General features: G+C 40.8%; 2 protein-coding genes across 2 annotated transcripts; one reads left to right on the plus strand and one right to left on the minus strand.

The window, feature by feature from the left end:
• Nucleotides 1-634: 634 nt before the first annotated feature.
• Nucleotides 635-8,861, plus strand: LOC124265404 (beta-1,3-glucan-binding protein-like). Its single transcript, XM_046700174.1, has 12 exons — nucleotides 635-752; nucleotides 1,096-1,200; nucleotides 3,449-3,583; nucleotides 4,085-4,206; nucleotides 4,545-4,619; nucleotides 5,257-5,317; nucleotides 5,683-5,850; nucleotides 6,268-6,348; nucleotides 6,655-6,766; nucleotides 7,267-7,341; nucleotides 7,810-7,936; nucleotides 8,613-8,861. Exons 1-12 carry the CDS (start codon nucleotides 635-637, stop codon nucleotides 8,817-8,819), a joined length of 1,386 nt encoding a protein of 461 aa, XP_046556130.1. The 3' UTR covers nucleotides 8,820-8,861.
• A 2,517-nt stretch (nucleotides 8,862-11,378) lies between these two features.
• LOC124265406 (UNC93-like protein) lies at nucleotides 11,379-18,104 on the minus strand. The gene is made up of 6 exons (XM_046700175.1): nucleotides 17,628-18,104; nucleotides 16,910-17,082; nucleotides 16,341-16,577; nucleotides 14,568-14,703; nucleotides 12,783-12,914; nucleotides 11,379-11,629 (listed from the first exon to the last, which is right to left on the minus strand). Exons 1-6 carry the CDS (start codon nucleotides 17,995-17,997, stop codon nucleotides 11,379-11,381), a joined length of 1,299 nt encoding a protein of 432 aa, XP_046556131.1. The 5' UTR covers nucleotides 17,998-18,104.
• Nucleotides 18,105-18,620: the final 516 nt, after the last annotated feature.

Genomic DNA, 18,620 nt, shown 5'->3' on the forward strand with positions numbered 1-18,620 from the left:
AGTTGCAAGTAAAACCGAATATTAAGAACGGAACCATGCAGTCTTTCCTATTACGTTTGCAGTGGCTGGATTCCCATGCAGATGTCCATATCCACTACATGTATGTATCATTCACCTCAAGAAGGAATATGAGTTAACTCCGAAACGTCGTGTTAAACAAAGAAGCTAATATCCACACAATATTTGACTCATGTTCATCACAACTAATATGAACTTCAAGAACTCACAAGTCCAACTGTCTTCAAAATGAATCACGGCAGCTGCGAATTATATTCAACTTTAAACCACCAAAGGAATGTGTAAGATTACAAACAAAGAGTGAACCGTTTCACACATGGACATGCCCGTGAACTGCTTTGAGCAAACGTGGATGTGGATGTTGGAAAGTCAGATTCAAACGCGCCCATGTTATTGAACAAAACTTTGCATCTTCATTTGCAGATTTACCTTCTCTTCACAATGAACAGATTGTACTCTTAGCACCTTATACAAGTGATGAACGACTCGAGTTAGAATTATATTATTTGTACAATAAATGTGTTGTCCGTTACCACAAGTGAAAGGTGATAAGCCAATACAGAAGTGAACTAGGGCCCTACAAACCTGGTTGATAGCACACTGATCCAAGAAGACAATGGACACACTCACGTATGCAGTTCTCAGTGTAGGTCTCTGTTTATGTTCTGCATTGCCACCGCCTAAAATAAAATTAGATGCTGCACACCGTAACAAAATCACCATCAACATTCCAGGTAAGAGGGAGTGATTGAATTTAATCTTACGCTTTTAGCAATATTCCGCAATATCACCAGAAATGGGACACCAGAAATGGCTTCATTTATTGTACCTATGTGGGGAATCGAAATCGGGTCTTCAGCTTGACAAGCGGTTAATCCGTTGGACTACGCCACCGCCCCTCCAGGTTTGAGATATCTGTAAAAGTTTTAAATCATGTCTTACAAGTTGTCTGTGTTCCCTGTTTGTAAACTTTAATGTTCCCTAAAATTCATAAAGATAATCAAAATCATGTTCCAGTGTGTCTTCAAATCATACCTGACAAATTATTATGTGTCTAAGATGATGTTTATTTCTCAGATGCTGCCGGTGTAGCTGATGTTGTAGTCTTATACGATTTACACCGACGAGATCGTCTGGACTACACATCTGTTCAGAGGGGCAGATTACGTCTGAAGAGAAACTGTAAGTACAATTCCTAATTCGTTTTCAAATTCTTAACACCTATCGATCTAACTGACTGACTGAGTTTGGCTTTACGCCGCTTTTAGCAATATTCCAGCAACATCACGGCTGGGGACACCAGAAATGGGCTTCACACGTTGTACCCATGTGGGGATTCGAACCCGGGTCTTCGGCGTGACGAGCCAACGCTTTAACCACTAAACTACCCCACTGCCCCCCTATCGATCTAATGTTTAGTAAAATAGTATTGAATACATGGAAACCCGTGAAGATAGAAATTATTTTAAGCAACCTATGCTATTTGTAAGAGACGATGACTGGGTTGATGCTTGGGTCTTATTTCAATTGAGTAGACTGATGCTCATAATATCAATCACTAGATTGTCTTTTCCAGCCATGATTAAGTACTTCTGCGTCATTTTGCGTCAAACAAAAGGGAATCATAATCCTCTGCTATGGATAGAGTGAGTGAGAGAGTTTATATACTGAGTCAAAAAAGAAACTTCACAAAATGTAATTTGAAAAATAATGAATACTTTTCTCTGATGATACATCTATGTATCCGAAATGGGATCCCTATCTGTCGACTCTAGAAACACGTTAGCAAAACCCACTCAAACCCATCCATTTGTCGTGCAAATGACGTTAGTGCCAAATCAGGTTTTGCACGTGCAGTCGATCACGTGATATTCGCATCGAAGTTTTCTTCATATGCACGTGTTTGCATTGGCCTCATGAATTGAAAAAACACGTTTAAACCACAGTTCTAACGGTACTTGAAATACCACGATTGTCAAATGTGCAACGTGAACGTGCCGTTGGCATGTTGCAAGCGGGAAGATCAGTTATTGACGTCGCAAGAGCAATGGAATGCAGCCGTCGTACTGTGTATGACTTGCGAGGTCGTCTACAACAAACTGGAACCACTTCTGATCGCCCAAGGTCGGGTCGTCCACATGTGACGTCACGAGCAGAGGACCGTCAAATCGTCCTACGTCACCTACGTGACAGATTTCTGCCGTCTACACGAACCAGGGCTGAGATGTTTAGAGGTCGACTGTCCTCACAGACCATTCGAAATCGGTTGCTGGCTGCCAATCTCCATTCTCGACGTCCATATCGTGGGCCAATATTGACGCCGTTTCATCAACGTCAACGTCTGCTGTGGGCCCAACGTCACCTCCGATGGACCCAGAGAGATAGGAATCGAGTCGTCTTTAGTGATGAATCCAGGTTTACCCTTAGATTCGCGGACGGCAGGCATAGAGTCTGGAGACGACGTCGTGAACGGTATGCCCAATGTTGTGTACAGGAAGTCAACAGATTCGGGGACGGAAGTTGCATGGTGTGGGGTGATTTCTGTGGGAACAACCGTTCCCGACTTCTGGTCATCCGTGGAAACCTCACAGCTGCTGCTTAGCGCGACCAGGTGCTCACCCCTGAACTCGTTCCTTTCATGGCGGCTCATGGCCCAGGTCTACAGTTCCAGCATGATAATGCTCGGCCGCAAAACGCTGGAATCAACGTCATGGACTGGCCATCGAGGTCCCCTGACCTTAATCCAATAGAGCACGTTTGGGATGCACATGGGAGAAGGCTTCGTGGTCTTAGGAACCAACCTCAGAATTTGCAGGAACTTGGCGCTGCCTTGCAAGAGCAATGGCGCAGAATCCCCAACCACGTGTTCACAAGCATCAGGCAGTCGATGAGGAGACGGTGTTTGGCAGTGGTGAATGCGCGGGGCGGCCATACACGATATTGAACTGAGAAATTTCGCATTTTTATTCTTGTGACTTGACATTCTGTATACCCATGTTTTGGAACGGCGGTGTAGCCTAATGGAACTGATTATGGCACTGTCAGTGTATCGAGTACATCACACAGATCTCAGCAATGAAATAATAACAATTTAACCATCTTACCATCTCTTGTTCTTTTATAGTGCCCTGAAGAAAGGATGTGAAGTTTATTTATCATCACATCTGCAATGTTTCAGCCATATCGAGCCGAGATCAATTAATAAGGATATTGAAGATCACTAAAACCAGATATTAAAAAATCCGTTGACGTCCGTTGACGACCCAGCATGTCGTTTAAGATAACAATACAATATAATACTATGGATAGAGGTATACATGAAACTGTCAATGTAGTACAGGTGACTTGAAATGAAGGAATCAACTTCCATCTCAGACACCGTTACCAAGGCAAGGGAACCATTATTGCACATCATTTTCTTTTGTTTCAGACGCTGGATGTTTCTTTGATGAGATTGTTAACAACATTGCACAAGGCGATGACGCTATTCTGGAATATTTAGGTTATTATTATGCAACGGATGGCAACATAATACATCGCATCCGGGATAGGTTTGTCATACCACGTAAGTTGTGGTGTACATTCACCAAATTATATTCATTATTATTATTAGAAAAGTATACTATAAAGAATGACAATATATCTAAAATACAAAGGTAAATTTACATGAATAAATTAGGGTGACCATTGCAATGAATGGCATGGTCACTCACAATTACCATGAGTTCGGGTTATGGTGTAAAGGTGATTACAGAACGTGTAATCCATGGTATATTCTGAAATAAATGCACGTACATGTATGCACATCTCGATTAGACAAGATTTCATTCATATTTCTGACATACCACTAATTAACATTCATGACTGTTCTTTCCCACTCTTCTTGAAGCGCAAGCCCCAATTACCTTGCGTGGCTTTGGGTAGTTCGTCTGTCATTAAGTATTCCTAAAGACTATTATAGGATTTTGAACAGCAAACACTGAGCACTAGTATGGGTTATACATATGTCGACATCTTTTCCGTTTCGTCCTGAACTGTAATGGCATGTTCTTTGTTCCTTAATCAGAAATTACGCCCCTTTCACCTCGTATTGTCAGAAGAGGCACCACCGTCCTCTACGACGATTTCTCCTCCAACGTCCTCGACACCAACAAGTGGTGGTTTGAAATCACGTCCCATGGGGGAGGGGTGAGTCATTCTATCCATATTCTAAAGTGCCACTGACCATTTATGAACATTTCATAGATAAATAAAAGTTATGACCGTGGGCTGACGTCACGGGTTTCCTCACTATGTTTCTGATTTCATCAGCAGCAACTTGAACTCGTGGGTTTCACTGAAGTGGTGAACGGCAACGGTCTACATCATGTTTGGCTTCATAACACATCAATCTGATCATGAAATAACTAACATACAGTTGTTTACAACGTAACATTAAACATATAGAATCACAGTTCAATTTCCAAAGGTACAAATATCATAAGTATTGTAAATATATGCCTTATCTAAACATTGCCTGATTACAGAGTGGACAGTTCCAGATGTACACACCTGATATTGCGAACACTTTCATCAGGAATGGTATTCTATACATCAAGCCGGTTTGTATACAAGCTTGTTTCAGATTTGCGAGAACAGTGTCTGGAATCATGTGTCACATACGAGGAACTTGCAAAAGTTCTTCAAAACAAACAAAATAATATTGCCAATGCTCAATATTAAACCTAATATAACTGTTTCTGGTATTGATAAATTCCTGGTTTTGGATTCGTTGGCATCAGAGAATCCAGGTGTCTCATGTTCACCGTAAGCGAGAGAAAATGGGGATTTGATGGATACAATGTGTATCCTTGCTGAGTATGTCTGTTTCTGTCTTTTTAACGCCGGACTCAACAAGTGCCAAATAAAACGATTTACAAAATCGAGTATGCACCAGACAATCCAATAATGAGCATCGATCTATGCAATTGGGATACGTTGGCATGCATTAAGCAAGTCGGTGAGCCTGACCACCTGATCCCGTTTGTCGCCTCTTACGACAAGAGCAATTGTGTATTTGGCTCGGCGACAAAGAGTGGTTGTTTTATGGCTTCAACAGCTTCTTTTCTTGTGTCTAATTTCATTATTCACCGGTCATTATGGCATTGCTGACTACCTCTGACATCATTTAAAATCCTACAGTAAATGGCTTGTGACATAAAGACTGATGTAATGATATCAACCTTCTTTAACACACAGACCTTCACTGCTGATAAATTTGGAGAACAGTTCTTACACAGCGGAAGACTTAACCTCACCAGTGAGTAAATAACTCTACATAACTTTACGTATTTTATTATGTTAAAATTAGACTATCTATTATATATTTTCTAAATCGTATTAACCTCTCTTATCCGGACACTTCCGTTCTCTCAAATACTGCCCGGATAAACGGATACCTCAATCCCTCACAAATTCAACCCTATATTATGTGTAGCATTTAGATGTGTAGGGATGAAACGTTATTTGAATATTAACACCTTTTGCTTGGTATTCCCGGGTTCGAATCCCCACATGGGCACAATGTGTGAAGCCTATTTCTGGTGTCCCCCGCCGTGATATTGCTGGAATATTGCTAAAAGCGGCGTAAAACCCTACTCACTCACTCACTCACTATTCTTTTAGAACAATGGGGTTCCTGCACTTACAGTGGACACAACGGATGCATCCGCGAAGGAAGCCTCCAAAACATACCACCAATCATGTCAGCGGAAATACATTCCAAAGTTACAATAGTTCACGGTAGAGTGGAGGTGGTGGCTCAAATCCCTAAAGGAGACTGGCTGTGGCCAGGTATGTTAATTTAGGTTAATTCACACCAATACTTTCCATTACTGTGTAGCTCTTCCGCTATCAGCTATGCAGTAAGAGTCCGCAATACAGCTGAGATAGTATTGCTGAATATCTGTTTCGTAGCGCGGTCTTATTACAAAGTTCTTCCCTAAATTTGGTCCAAAGTGATATCAGCTCTAACATGTACATGCTGAATGTAGTTACATATCCTGATTCCTAGTTTTTCATTCACAGATAAAGGAGTAAGAATATACTTCAAAACCTCGTGTTGCTTATAATAAAGAAGTTGACATCCATAAATTCTTACTTTTTATGTATATCACTTCTAAGTGCCGTTCAAAGATTTCATGTACATGTTGTTCTTCGCCTTGCCGACATTCCGAATGATATTATATAAATACAGTTATTGTTTTGAAGCAATATGGCTTCGAGCAGAATGGCCTTGGAAATATGGGAAATGGCCAGCATCGGGTGAAATTGACATCATGGAAACAAGAGGTATGTTGACGTGTTAGCTAATATTCCATATTGGTATCAAAGGCCCACTTTCAATAATAAAAGAGACCAAACCCTTCCACTGATACGCCACGCACATCATACAGGATAAGTTCTTTGTATCTATGCATAAGATATTTCGAGATGTGGTAACAGTGACGCCTTCTGACCATAGCCATTTGTGTGAAACAAAGGTTACTGTCAAGGTGTATCAGTTGGCACATTTCTGCACACAGAATATTTTGGAAAGGGGAAAGCTGAATTTTCATGTTGTGCCACCCTCACGTAAGCAATGCAATTAATTTGCAGGTAACCTCAATCTAAAAGATGACCACAATCAGGATAAGAGCGTTAACGTTGTGTCTTCAACACTGCACTGGGGGACTTCGACCACGCAGCATAAACACCACGGAGAATCTAGGTAGCGATTAGGTTGTAAGAGTTCACGAGAATGTTGATCTAATAGGTTGTAACCATTTCTAACGGGTTTTTAAGATTTATATTTTGACATGTCTCCAGAAACAGTTATGCACCACACAATTAGATTTGACATAATACTTTAAGAAGACTGACTGACTGACTGAGTTTAGTTTTACGCCGCTTTTAGCAATATTGAAGGAAAAACACGGCGGGGACACCAGAAAGGGCTTATTGTGCCCATGGGGAATCGAACGGGTCTTCGGCGTGACGAGCCAACGCTTTAACCACTAGGCTACCTCACCGCCCCACTTTAAGAAGAATACTTGAAGCAAAATTACAATTCATAAATTGTACACCAAACAAAATTTGATTCAACTTTGTTGTTTTGGGTTCTGTTCGTTTGGGCTGAGCCTTGTTCGTATGACAACTAGGCTCCCTAAATAATAATACTCAGTTGAGATTTCTTTTGATGAGACTATCTTCAAAATCCCATTATTTCAGACCAAGCACTTTCGGGACAACATGGGCTGATGATTTTCATACCTTTACATTGGACTGGAATGCAGATCACATCAGGTAATGTCATTCTTGAAGGTCACCATTTTGCACATGTCATTAAATTAGATCTGTATTATAACATCAAACTGCACCTTTGTAGTCTTAAGGTTGGATAGTAATATGTAGCATTAAAACAACATTACCCTTTGACTTTAGTTGACTGGGTACGATGACACAATCAACCAAATCCCTTAGCCTGATTACGCCCGTCGAGACAATCGTCTTGAGACTGGCATGGGTTGTTTGAAAGCTATTCAAACCCACAAATCTCACATTTATAAAATACATATTTCAGAAGATATCTGTTGTTACCCAATTTTCTGTGTAATATAATTGTCATAGAAACAGACATCGAGATCAATTAACTTTTGTTCAGTGTGACACAAAAGAAGGTTTAATCAGTACATAATACACCTGGTTTAGTTATCATCAGAAACAAGTCACAGGGTGATGTTTGTGTATTGAAAAAAATAAATTGTTTTCCAGAATGGATGTCGACCACCAGCCTATCTTAGCGTGGACAACACCACCGAAGGGATACTGGGACTATAGCCATCTGTCTGGCAACAACATCTGGGCCCATGGTGGCAAAGACGCACCTTTTGATAGCAGGGTCAGTTGTAGATCAGGACGCTTGAAAACACAGATTATTAAATACAAACAGCTGTCCAATGTTCTATAGGTGCTGACGTCTACTTTTAGTCAAGCAATGGCAATGAAATGATGTCGTATAAACCATGAAAGTAACATGTTTAATCTGTCAGTTTGACACTGTGTTAGTCTATATCCAGGAAACCAGTAGCAACGTCCTAATACGAATAATTGAAGCAAATGACAGAATCAAAGAATATCCGTATTCTCAGCTTAAGCAGGGCGAGTTGTTCAAGGCTAATGATAAAATGTTTATCTCTTAATACTATTTCCATATTCTCAACCATAGCAGGAAACGTTGTTCTGTTCTAGGCTAATGATAAACAAATGTTTATCTCTTAAAACCATTTCCATACTCTCCGCCAAAGCAGGGAAAGTTGGTCTGTTCTTGGCTTATGATAAACACATGTTGAACAAGAACACTATATTTTAACGATCTTAACAGATGTTCTCAAAGTGATTGGCGTGTCCAGTCCCAGTGATTTAGGAGAAAATGTTTCTTTTCGATTCCTAGATGGATAAATAGATGCTTTACGCCTTATAAGTCAGGCAGAGAAACCAAAGTTTTAACTGACGTCACAAAGGGATCAAACACTTCAGAACACTGATCAGCTGATTACTGATTCGATACTATTCAGATGGGTCTTATCCTCAACATTGCTGTGGGTGCTACCAATGGCTACTTCCCTGATTCCTGGCACAACATTCCCCATGGCAAGCCATGGAAGAACACCTCCCCTACTGCCATGATGGATTTCTGGAAGAACAGGCATCAGTGGCAGCCTACTTGGCACGGTGATGACGTCGCTATGAAGGTCAAGTCCGTCAAGATGATACAGTATTAGTAGCGTTCAATAAAATGCGTGAACGAAGGTGGTATTACAGTATCCACCAGCGTGGTTCATTTTCAGTAAGTGAGTGAGTGAGTTTAGTTTTACGCCGCACTCAGCAATGTTCCAGCTATATGGCGGCGGTCTGTAAATAATCGAGTCTGGACCAAACAATCAAGTGATCAACAGCATGAGCATCGATCTGCGCAATTAGGAACCGATGACATGTGTCAAACAAGCCAGCGAGCCTGACCACCCGATCCCGTTAATAATTAATAATGTCAGTAAGGAAATAATGTAATTATTATAATTTTACATATACGATGCCCGTACGGATCGGGTTAGAATTGGTCTTCAGTAACCCATGATTGTCGTAAGAGGCGACTAATGGGATCGGGTGGTCAGGCTCGCTGATTTGGTTGACACATGTCATCGGTTCCCAGTTGCGCATATCGATGCTCATGCTGTTGATCACTGGATTGTCTGGTTCAGACTGGATTATTTACAGACCGCCGCCATATAGCTGGAATATTGCTTAGTGCAGCGTTATATAGAAATTATTGAGAATTTTTTAATAATATGTTTGACTGGATTTCTAGTATAAACAACCTTGACCAGCTATCAAGTGCTTGGTTTCATTCAAGAGAGACAACTCCGTTAATCCTTTTTTTTCATTAGTTTGTGAACAGTTATCCCCCTTTGTTTACTTGCTAGCAGACGACATTTTCAGTGATCCTCAGTATGGATGATTTAGAGAAGAGGAAGTTGATTTTAGAGTATTATTACAAGGACATCAGATCAGCTAAAGTGATTCCAAGTAGAACAGGCATCCCTTTGTCCACTGTTTATCGTGTTTTGAAACATACTGCAAATGGATATGGCATTGAGCACCAGGGAGGCGCATGTAGGCCCAGAAAATTGACTGTCGGTGACAGGAGGCGGCTTGGTATTCTTGTTTCTAAAAACAAACGAAGGAGTTTAGAAAACTTAAGGCTGGATATGATTGATAGAGCAACTGTGGCTGTCTGTAAGGAGACAATTAGAACTGAGCTGCATGCAATGGGTTGGCCGAAAAGTCGAGGAATTCCATCACCGATCATGAAACCTGAATAAAGGAAGCGAAGGTTGAACTGGTGCTTACAGCATAGAAATTTTAACTGGGACAATGTGATTTTCTCAGATGAAAGTTCTGTGTTGCTGTTTCCCGATACACTGAAATTCTGGACCAAACAAACTGAAAAACCTTTGTATCAGCGCCCAAAGTACAGTCGAAATTTAAAGTGTGTGGGGGCATATCTGTGTTAGGGGCAACGCCCCTCTGTGTATTTGAAGGGAATATGAACAGTGAGCGGTACATAGATATTCTCGAGGGACATTTACTTCCATCTGCTCACGTGTTCTATGGACATTTGTGCATTTTCCAGCAGGACAACGACCCAAAACATTGTTCAAAGCATTCACAGGCCTGGTTTCGGACCCAAAATTAGATTGGCCAAGCTATAACCCTGACCTAAATCCAATAGAAAATGTTTGGGGACTTATGAAGGAAAGTGTCAATAAGAAAAATCTGACAAATATTGCTGAAATGAAAGAAGAGGTGGTCAGATATTGGGACAGCATGGACCACGACTTTCTAACTTCTTTGATCAGTAGTATGCCCCGCCGCATTGAAGCCTGCATTGCTGCCCATAGTGACTTGACAAAATACTAACTGTTCACCTGTCTTTGAATCTGGAGTTATGTTCTGCTTATATTCACATTTAAAATGTGAGTAATGAGTGCAAAAAAAAAAAATTACAATCTTTAAATTCTCAATAATTTCTGGTTGTACTGTACAACAAACCAACCAACCAGTTGGCTCAGCCTTAGCTTATTCCTTATGGATGTGTTTGCTTTTTCTGTACCTATTTCTTATGGACGTGGAGGGTGTTGGGTAGACCAGTGTTTACAACGTTCATTCGTCACGCCGAGGACCCGGGTTCGAAGCCCATTTCTGGTGTCCCCTGCTGTTGTATTGATGGAATATTGTTACACGTAAAACGGAGTAAAGACCATACACTCACTATGAATGTGCAAATTGTCGCTTATTTTAATTACAACTATAAAACAAAATAGGGGTGATGTGTTTCATCAAATTGATAACCTGACAAAGTAGTAGTGCAAGGTTAATCACCATTGGATCGAAATACTGTCCAAAGAACAAATGAACTAGTTTCGTACGTCATAGGGCGGTGGGGTAGCCCAATGGTTAAACCCGGGTTCGGTTCCCCACATGTGTACAATGTGTGAAGCCCATTTCTGGTGTCCCCTGCCGTGATAGTGCTGGACTCTTGCTAAAAGCGGCGTAAAACTAAACTCACTCGATAGTAAGTCACACGCCTGTTGCATGCCATCGTGTGTTATTTATTTCCGAAAAGTCACAAAAATTCTGTTTTCGCGTCTACACATTACTGCAACAGATAAGGTCATAGCTGATCACATCTCAATTGAAACCGTTCAGTGACAGTGTTTCTGTCTCTGTGTCAAGAAATACGGTACATTATTAAGAATGTTAAACAATTTAGTAAACAGAGATCAATTTTTGAGCACATGTTCTTCTGAATCGGCAATGCATTTTGCTGAGGTTTCTTCACGGCGGTGTAATATTTCCACAATCGCGTACCCAATCATGCCAGTTAGAAGTATTGCTATGGAAATGTACAGTTTTGTGCTGGTACAAATGTAATCGTTGTACGCATATTGTATGATGAATCCAATGGATTCCCAAAGTCGGTAGTTCGCAAACCCAGCTTCAACGTTGTCTTTGAACAGAAGGCCATACAGAGCTGCAACAGAGAGTTTGTTAATGATAATTAAGACATGAATCATCATCCAACCATACGTGCAATAGAGAGAGTATGTGAATGATAATTAAGGCACCAGTCATTATCCATAGTTGAAGTGGAGAGGATGTGGATCGTAATCAAGACAAAAGTCATCATCCACCCACACTTGCAGAATAGAGAGTATGTGAATGATAATTAAGGCAAAAGTCATCATTCATCCATACTTACAGAACAGAGAGTATGTGAATGATAATTAAGGCAAAAGTCATCATCCACCCACACCTGCAGAACAGAGGGTATGTGAATGATAATTAAGGCAAAAGTCATAGTCTACCCACACTTGCAGAATAGAGAGTATGTGAATGATAATTAAGGCAAAAGTCATCATTCATCCATACTTACAGAACAGAGAGTATGTGAATGATAATTAAGGCAAAAGTCATAATCCACCCACACCTGCAGAACAGAGGGTATGTGAATGATAATTAAGGCAAAAGTCATAATCCACCCACACTTGCAGAATAGAGAGTATGTGAATGATAATTAAGGCAAAAGTCATCATCCATCCATACCTGCAGAACAGAGAGTATGTGAATGATAATTAAGGCAAAAGTCATAATCCACCCACACCTGCAGAACAGAGAGTATGTGAATGATAATTAAGGCAAAAGTCATAATCCACCCACACCTGCAGAACAGAGAGTATGTGAATGATAATTAAGGCAAAAGTCATAATCCACCCACACCTGCAGAACAGAGGGTATGTGAATGATAATTAAGGCAAAAGTCATAATCCACCCACACCTGCAGAACGGAGAGTATGTGAATGATAATTAAGGCAAAAGTCATAATCCACCCACACCTGCAGAACAGAGAGTGTGTGAATGATAATTAAGGCAAAAGTCATCATTCATCCATAGCTGCAGTACGGAGAGTACGTGAATGATAATTAAGACATGAGTCATCAGCTATCAGTAGCTCAACATATGAGAGTATATGAATAAAGAACTCACTCGACTCTTTCCTATTTCTTTAGTTCACCTGTCACCTCATGACACGCCTTCTGTATTACTATGACGATACGGACGGTTCTTACTCTTCATAGCAGTATGTAATACAATAATGTGAAATAAGCTTCTTGTCATTCACCAACCATTGATCTGTGTCTGGACAACGGCGTCTCCCATCCCCCAGATTCCCGCGATGACGTAGTACACATACAAGCTGGTACCGTCAGGGTCCCAAAGTAGGAAAACTATTTGACACGATCCGTGAAGAACAAAAGCTGAAACAATTTTATTTGAGATTATATTCAAAGTCCTTTCCATCAGAATGCTATCAGGTTCATTTCAAAGATATACTCATGGAAACGAATAAGGGAACACATGAAAGTACAAGTGTTTCTTTATTCTTTTCCAGGTTTCTTCACAAGGTATGTATTGCACTGTGGGTGAAATTCTGGAAATAAATAAAGGAACACTTGTACTTTCATGTGTTCCCTTATTCGTTTCTATGAGTATATTTGTCTATGTTGCTGCAAGAAAGGTTTTTAAAACCTTGTGGATAATTAAAATTAATGATTATTTTTAAAAATACAAACTTCATTGGTCTCGAACACCTTATGAAAGCCTAGCAGATAATAACAACAAATAAGCAATACTAAATACACTATAAAACGCAAAAGTCATGGAATAACCATTCTGAACCGTCAAGTGATGCTTTTGGTTAAAACCGAAATGGCGGGGAAAATGTAATGGAAGAATGCGATGTGTAATGCAGTAAGTCAACAAATGCATCAGCAGCAACGTCAGTTGCATGTGTTACATATTGTATTACAAAACAAAAGCGGAAAAACAATGTCAAGATCACAAGAAATCTCTACCAACATTCACGATTAGTCCTATTCAAGCCTCAGCCCCTGAGCATGTGCTAAGGATATATAACTATCAAATAGCGAGGGCGCCAGGTTTTCGCAAAATATGTTGGGGAATCCTGCTGCTCAATGGCATCCGTGTAGGACGCCGAATACAGGTACAAACGAGGATGTGGCCATCAGTGTTCTGACGAGCTGATTTGATTGGAAACACAAAGAGTTACTCGGTATTATGACTGTCAATACCCGTGAAGATCTGTATTAGAGTTAATCTTCAGCGACCCATGCTTGTCATAAGAGACGACTAACGGGATCATGTCAGGCTCGCTGACTAAGCTGACATATGTCATCGTATCCCATTTGTGTAGATCGATGCTTATGATGTTGATCACTTGATTGTCTGGTCCCAGACTCGATTACTTACCGACCACCGCGATATATCTGGAATATTACTGAGTGCGACGTTAAACAACAAACCAGCCAGTTGGCTCAGCCTTTGCTTATCCCTTATGGATCTGTTTGCTTTTTATGTGCCTAATTCCTATGAATGTGGAGGTGTTGGGGTAGTCCAGTGGCTACAGCCTTCACTCGTCACGCCGAGGACGCAGGTGCGAGGCCCGTATCTGCGGTCCGGAATGATCAGTACGTGTGAAATTTGGAAACAACAAACAGTGAGGTGAGGTGAAATTGGGTTTAACGTCGTGCTTGAGAATATTTCGCTCATATGACGACGTGCATGCGTGTGTATGTGTATGTGCGGCTGCTTGTACTAGCCCAGACTTAGGCTGGTTTTATAGTGCTAGCCCACTGAGATACCATGCCGCAGTGAGGCATGAATACCCCACTCAGACACATTATGCTGACTCTGAGCCGACCAGTCCTTGTTGTACACATTAATGCCGAGCGCCAGGCAGGGACCAACAAGTACCATATTTTAACGTCTTTTGGTATGACGCGGTCGGGGATCGAACCCGCGACCTTCCGCTCTCCGGGCGGACGCTCTAACCACTACACCACAGAGGCGGTCAAACAACAAACAGTACTTGTGTATGTAAGAACATTTACCTAACACGAAGAAAGGTATGTGTCCAACATTTTTCACCAGCTGCCCAAACAGGAACGAGCATAAAGCATCAACGACTCCGTAGCATATCATGATGTAGCCAACGTAGTGGATGCCGAGGGTACACGTGATGAATGACTGAAATTACGGACAATATGGACAGTTATCTCAGTGGATGGAGATTATATATATAATATCCCCAAAACATATACATTCGGAAATGGAAATGGAATAGAGTTCCACTCATCATAAACATATTCCATTTCAAGACTTCCATTAAAACAATATAATCAATTGGAAATTATGAAACATAGTACCTGCTTTCAGGGGTCAGGTTAAGAACAGAACAGATAAGTTTAATAATTTGAAATCTAGAATGATTTTTGTTTCATTTACTTTGCCGTTGTTTATGAAATGTTATCTTTCTGTATTTTTCCATATAAATTGAGGGAAATGTGATGTTTTTACCACTTTTGTGGTTTTCTTTATATATTTCCAAATACTTTTTCGGTAAGAGCGAAAAGAAATATGAATGTTTGGGAATAGGATCGTATTGAAAATTGTTCCACACTAGTTTTCAAATACCCTTATTATTCACAATCATGCGATTGACGTTTTTACTGCGTGTGTTTTTCCAAAAAATCATTATATATACAATTTATACATTTCTGAATAGAAAATACTAGGAGCGATTATGCTTTAGTTGATAAAAATATGGACATAGAGATAACACACTAAGACGAAACCAAGGTGAGCTGTTTTAAAAACACTGTTTGGTTTGATTTCATGTTAACAAAAGATATGTTTTCTATTCCAAATGATCTGGTGTATCAAACAAGAAAATGTATCTTGAAACTGAACGTCTCAGTCTCAGACGATCTAATAATAACGTCAGTTACTTGACCAAACCAGTCGTTGACTCAATGTGATCTCCCAGTTAGATGTTTTCCTTTCAAAGCACCCGTGAAGAACCAGATTAGAATTGATCTTCAGTACTCAATGCTTGTTTTAAGAGGCGACTAACGGGATCGGATGGTCACGTTCGCTGACTTGGTTGACACATGTCATCGTATCCCAATTGCTTAGATCGATGCTCATCCAGTTGATCACTGGACTGTCTGGTCCAGACTCATTTAGATAGACACCGGAATGATACGTACGTGTGCAATTTGGACGACATTGGCGTGTAAGTTAAAATCTAGTCTTATCTCCAATATTTCAGCCATAGCGTGACTAAGACAGGCCTTACGTTGATAATATATAATGTAATAGCATATATAGCATCTGTACAAAGGACAGTATAACAACTAGAATATCACACGTAAGAGATTTAAAACTAGCTTGTAACTTGAAAATTATATCTCTAATTAGGACAATACAGTATAAAAATAGGCTACAAATCGCCAGCAACTGAAGGTGGATGACAAGAAGGTTGATCTACTAGGGACGATTTGTACCTTTAATACTTTTGCATGGACGACAGCTAGATTTACAACCCTGTTGGCGATTATACTCAAATTTGTTGTTCAAACGTTTGTTGGGTTGAGTCCCATCCGGGATTCGAACCCACACCCTCAGAGTCAGGCACCTAATCGCCAGCACACAAAGTCAACCGCCTAACCTGCTCAACAAATATGCTACGTTTAAAAGTTCCGGTATGCTTCGATTTACGTTGAATGTTTTGGGACTCACGTCCCCACAGGAGGACAATATTTTGGTTGAGGCTTATCACTTGTAAAGGATCTGTCCTTTCAACATATCTTATCTCCACTCACTCTGGTAAAGTCTCCCCCGATCAATGCCTGTTCGATTCCACTGTACACGGTGAGAGGTACTAGGAGTATCTGGTACCGGGACGAAATGAGGTGTTTGACGCTCGCCACCAACACCCGAGGGGACACGCGTTTGGACCCCTGATCCTTCCTGACCAGCTTCATACGATCGAGGAACAGGATGATGATGAACATCCCTGACAGAGCACAGGACACGAACACGCCACATAGTATGTAGATCTGGAAGCACAAAAGCACAGATTCAAGTCATTATGTACGAAAGCCTAATGTTGCCACTTTTGTAACATAACATTTTAATGTCTCCTTGCTTATGATGTCGGTGTTTGGGAGTATTGTCTCCTTATTTCAATTATTTTTGGTTACTTCCATTATTTTCTCGCTGCATCGAGGATTTTCTCGATACTTTACGTTTCTTTTGAAAACTTGAAATTTCGAGTATTTTGCTCATTGCTTCGAGTATTTTCTCGTTACAGCAATTATAGTTTCGTTGCTTCGATAAATGTTTGAATCAGTAATCATCAGTAATTACCAGTGATCATTAGTCATCAAACCTTAGTGTCCACGGGACGTTCTAGGTTGGTGTTGTTCGAGGCTGCAATCTGACTTGGACAAAACCTCGCTCCACAAATACGTTGTTCACTGACGGTACTGTCTGATGTGTTGCTCGTTGAATTGCTGGATGATGAAAATATGCTGAAGACTATAATGTTGCCCCAGATTTGAACTGCAGAAAAATGCCAATAACCGGCTCTGAAAACTGCTTGGAGAGTATCTATATATGGTGAGGTATTGCTTTCCAAAAGATTAGTATATCAGGGGTTTAATGGTTAAAGCCTTCGCTCGTCACCATGAAGACCGGGGTTCCATTTCCCATATGGGTACAATGTGTGAAGTCCATTTCTAGTGTTCCCCGCCGTGGTATTGCTGGAATGTTGTTAAATGCGGCGTAAAACTACCCATTCACATCTACTCTATATATGATCCATCATCCAATTTACCAGTTATTGCATAAGCAATCACCACATGTACTCTTGGGAAACAAAGATACACATATATTTTAAAACTAGTGGAAATAGTGGAAAGACTCTGATATTATGCAGTTTTTCCTGCTCTATCAAAATGTCCAAAACCACCATTTCTAAGGCTTAAATATTTCCGTTAAGATCATACGACCAACTCAACATGTCTTATAACGCTCGTTTTCATAATATTCTGAATAGTGTGTATTGACGGTTTGAGCTGACTCATTTTACCACTTGTTTTACTCACATGACTGAAAGAACATGAAGAAGACTCCGAAGAATCGGTTGAGGATGGCGTCCTCTGACTGCCCAGTCAACTTGGCGTACCAGACAGCTATAGTGGTGAGATAGGTACTCTTGGCTGACCACAGAGGACCAGCTCCTACTCCAATCAGAATCGACGCAGGAACCATTGTGGCCCACACAGGATAGAAATTGGCGGCCATGTATGCAATGTAACCTGTGATTGAAACAACCATCGACCATTTGCAACCGATATGGGCAATCAGGAATGACGGTACAAACAGACACGAAAGAATCATTGCTGCATATATGACGGCAAGGCTTCCACTGCCGATTCCACTTTCCATGTTGAGGCTGGACTGCAGATTGGCCATGCTTCCATAAGAGATGAAGAGCACGACAAAGGCTATGCTGACCACTAGTACATTCTTGATGATTTGGCGTTTGGTAAACTGAGGGTGGTCATACGTTGTGGCAGCAGGAGTACGTGTCAGTGGTCACAATTAATGAACCTGAGAAGGTTTGCAAAGAAGCCAGGTGTCAAAGATGTTGAACCTATGGAGGTGTACGTGTCAGTGGTCACAATTAATGAACCTGAGAAGGTTTGCAAGCCAGGTGTCAAAGATGTTGAACCTATGGAGGTGTACGTGTCAGTGGTCACAATTAATGAACCTGAGAAGGTTTGCAAGCCAGGTGTCAAAGATGTTGAACCTATGGAGGTGTACGTGTCAGTGGTCAATTAATTAATGAACCTGAGAAGGTTTGCAAGCCAGGTGTCAAAGATGTTGAACGTGGAGGTGTACGTGTCAGTGGTGTCAGTGGTCACAGTGGTCACAATTAATGAACCTGAGAAGGTTTGCAAGCCAGGTGTCAAAGATGTTGAACCTATGGAGGTGTACGTGTCAGTGGTCACAATTAATGAACCTGAGAAGGTTTGCAAGCCAGGTGTCAAAGATGTTGAACCTATGGAGGTGTACGTGTCAGTGGTCACAATTAA

Source organism: Haliotis rubra, unplaced genomic scaffold (genome assembly GCF_003918875.1).
Source record: "Haliotis rubra isolate DU_JTF1 unplaced genomic scaffold, ASM391887v1 Scf978, whole genome shotgun sequence".
NCBI classification, from domain to species: Eukaryota; Metazoa; Mollusca; class Gastropoda; order Lepetellida; family Haliotidae; genus Haliotis; species Haliotis rubra.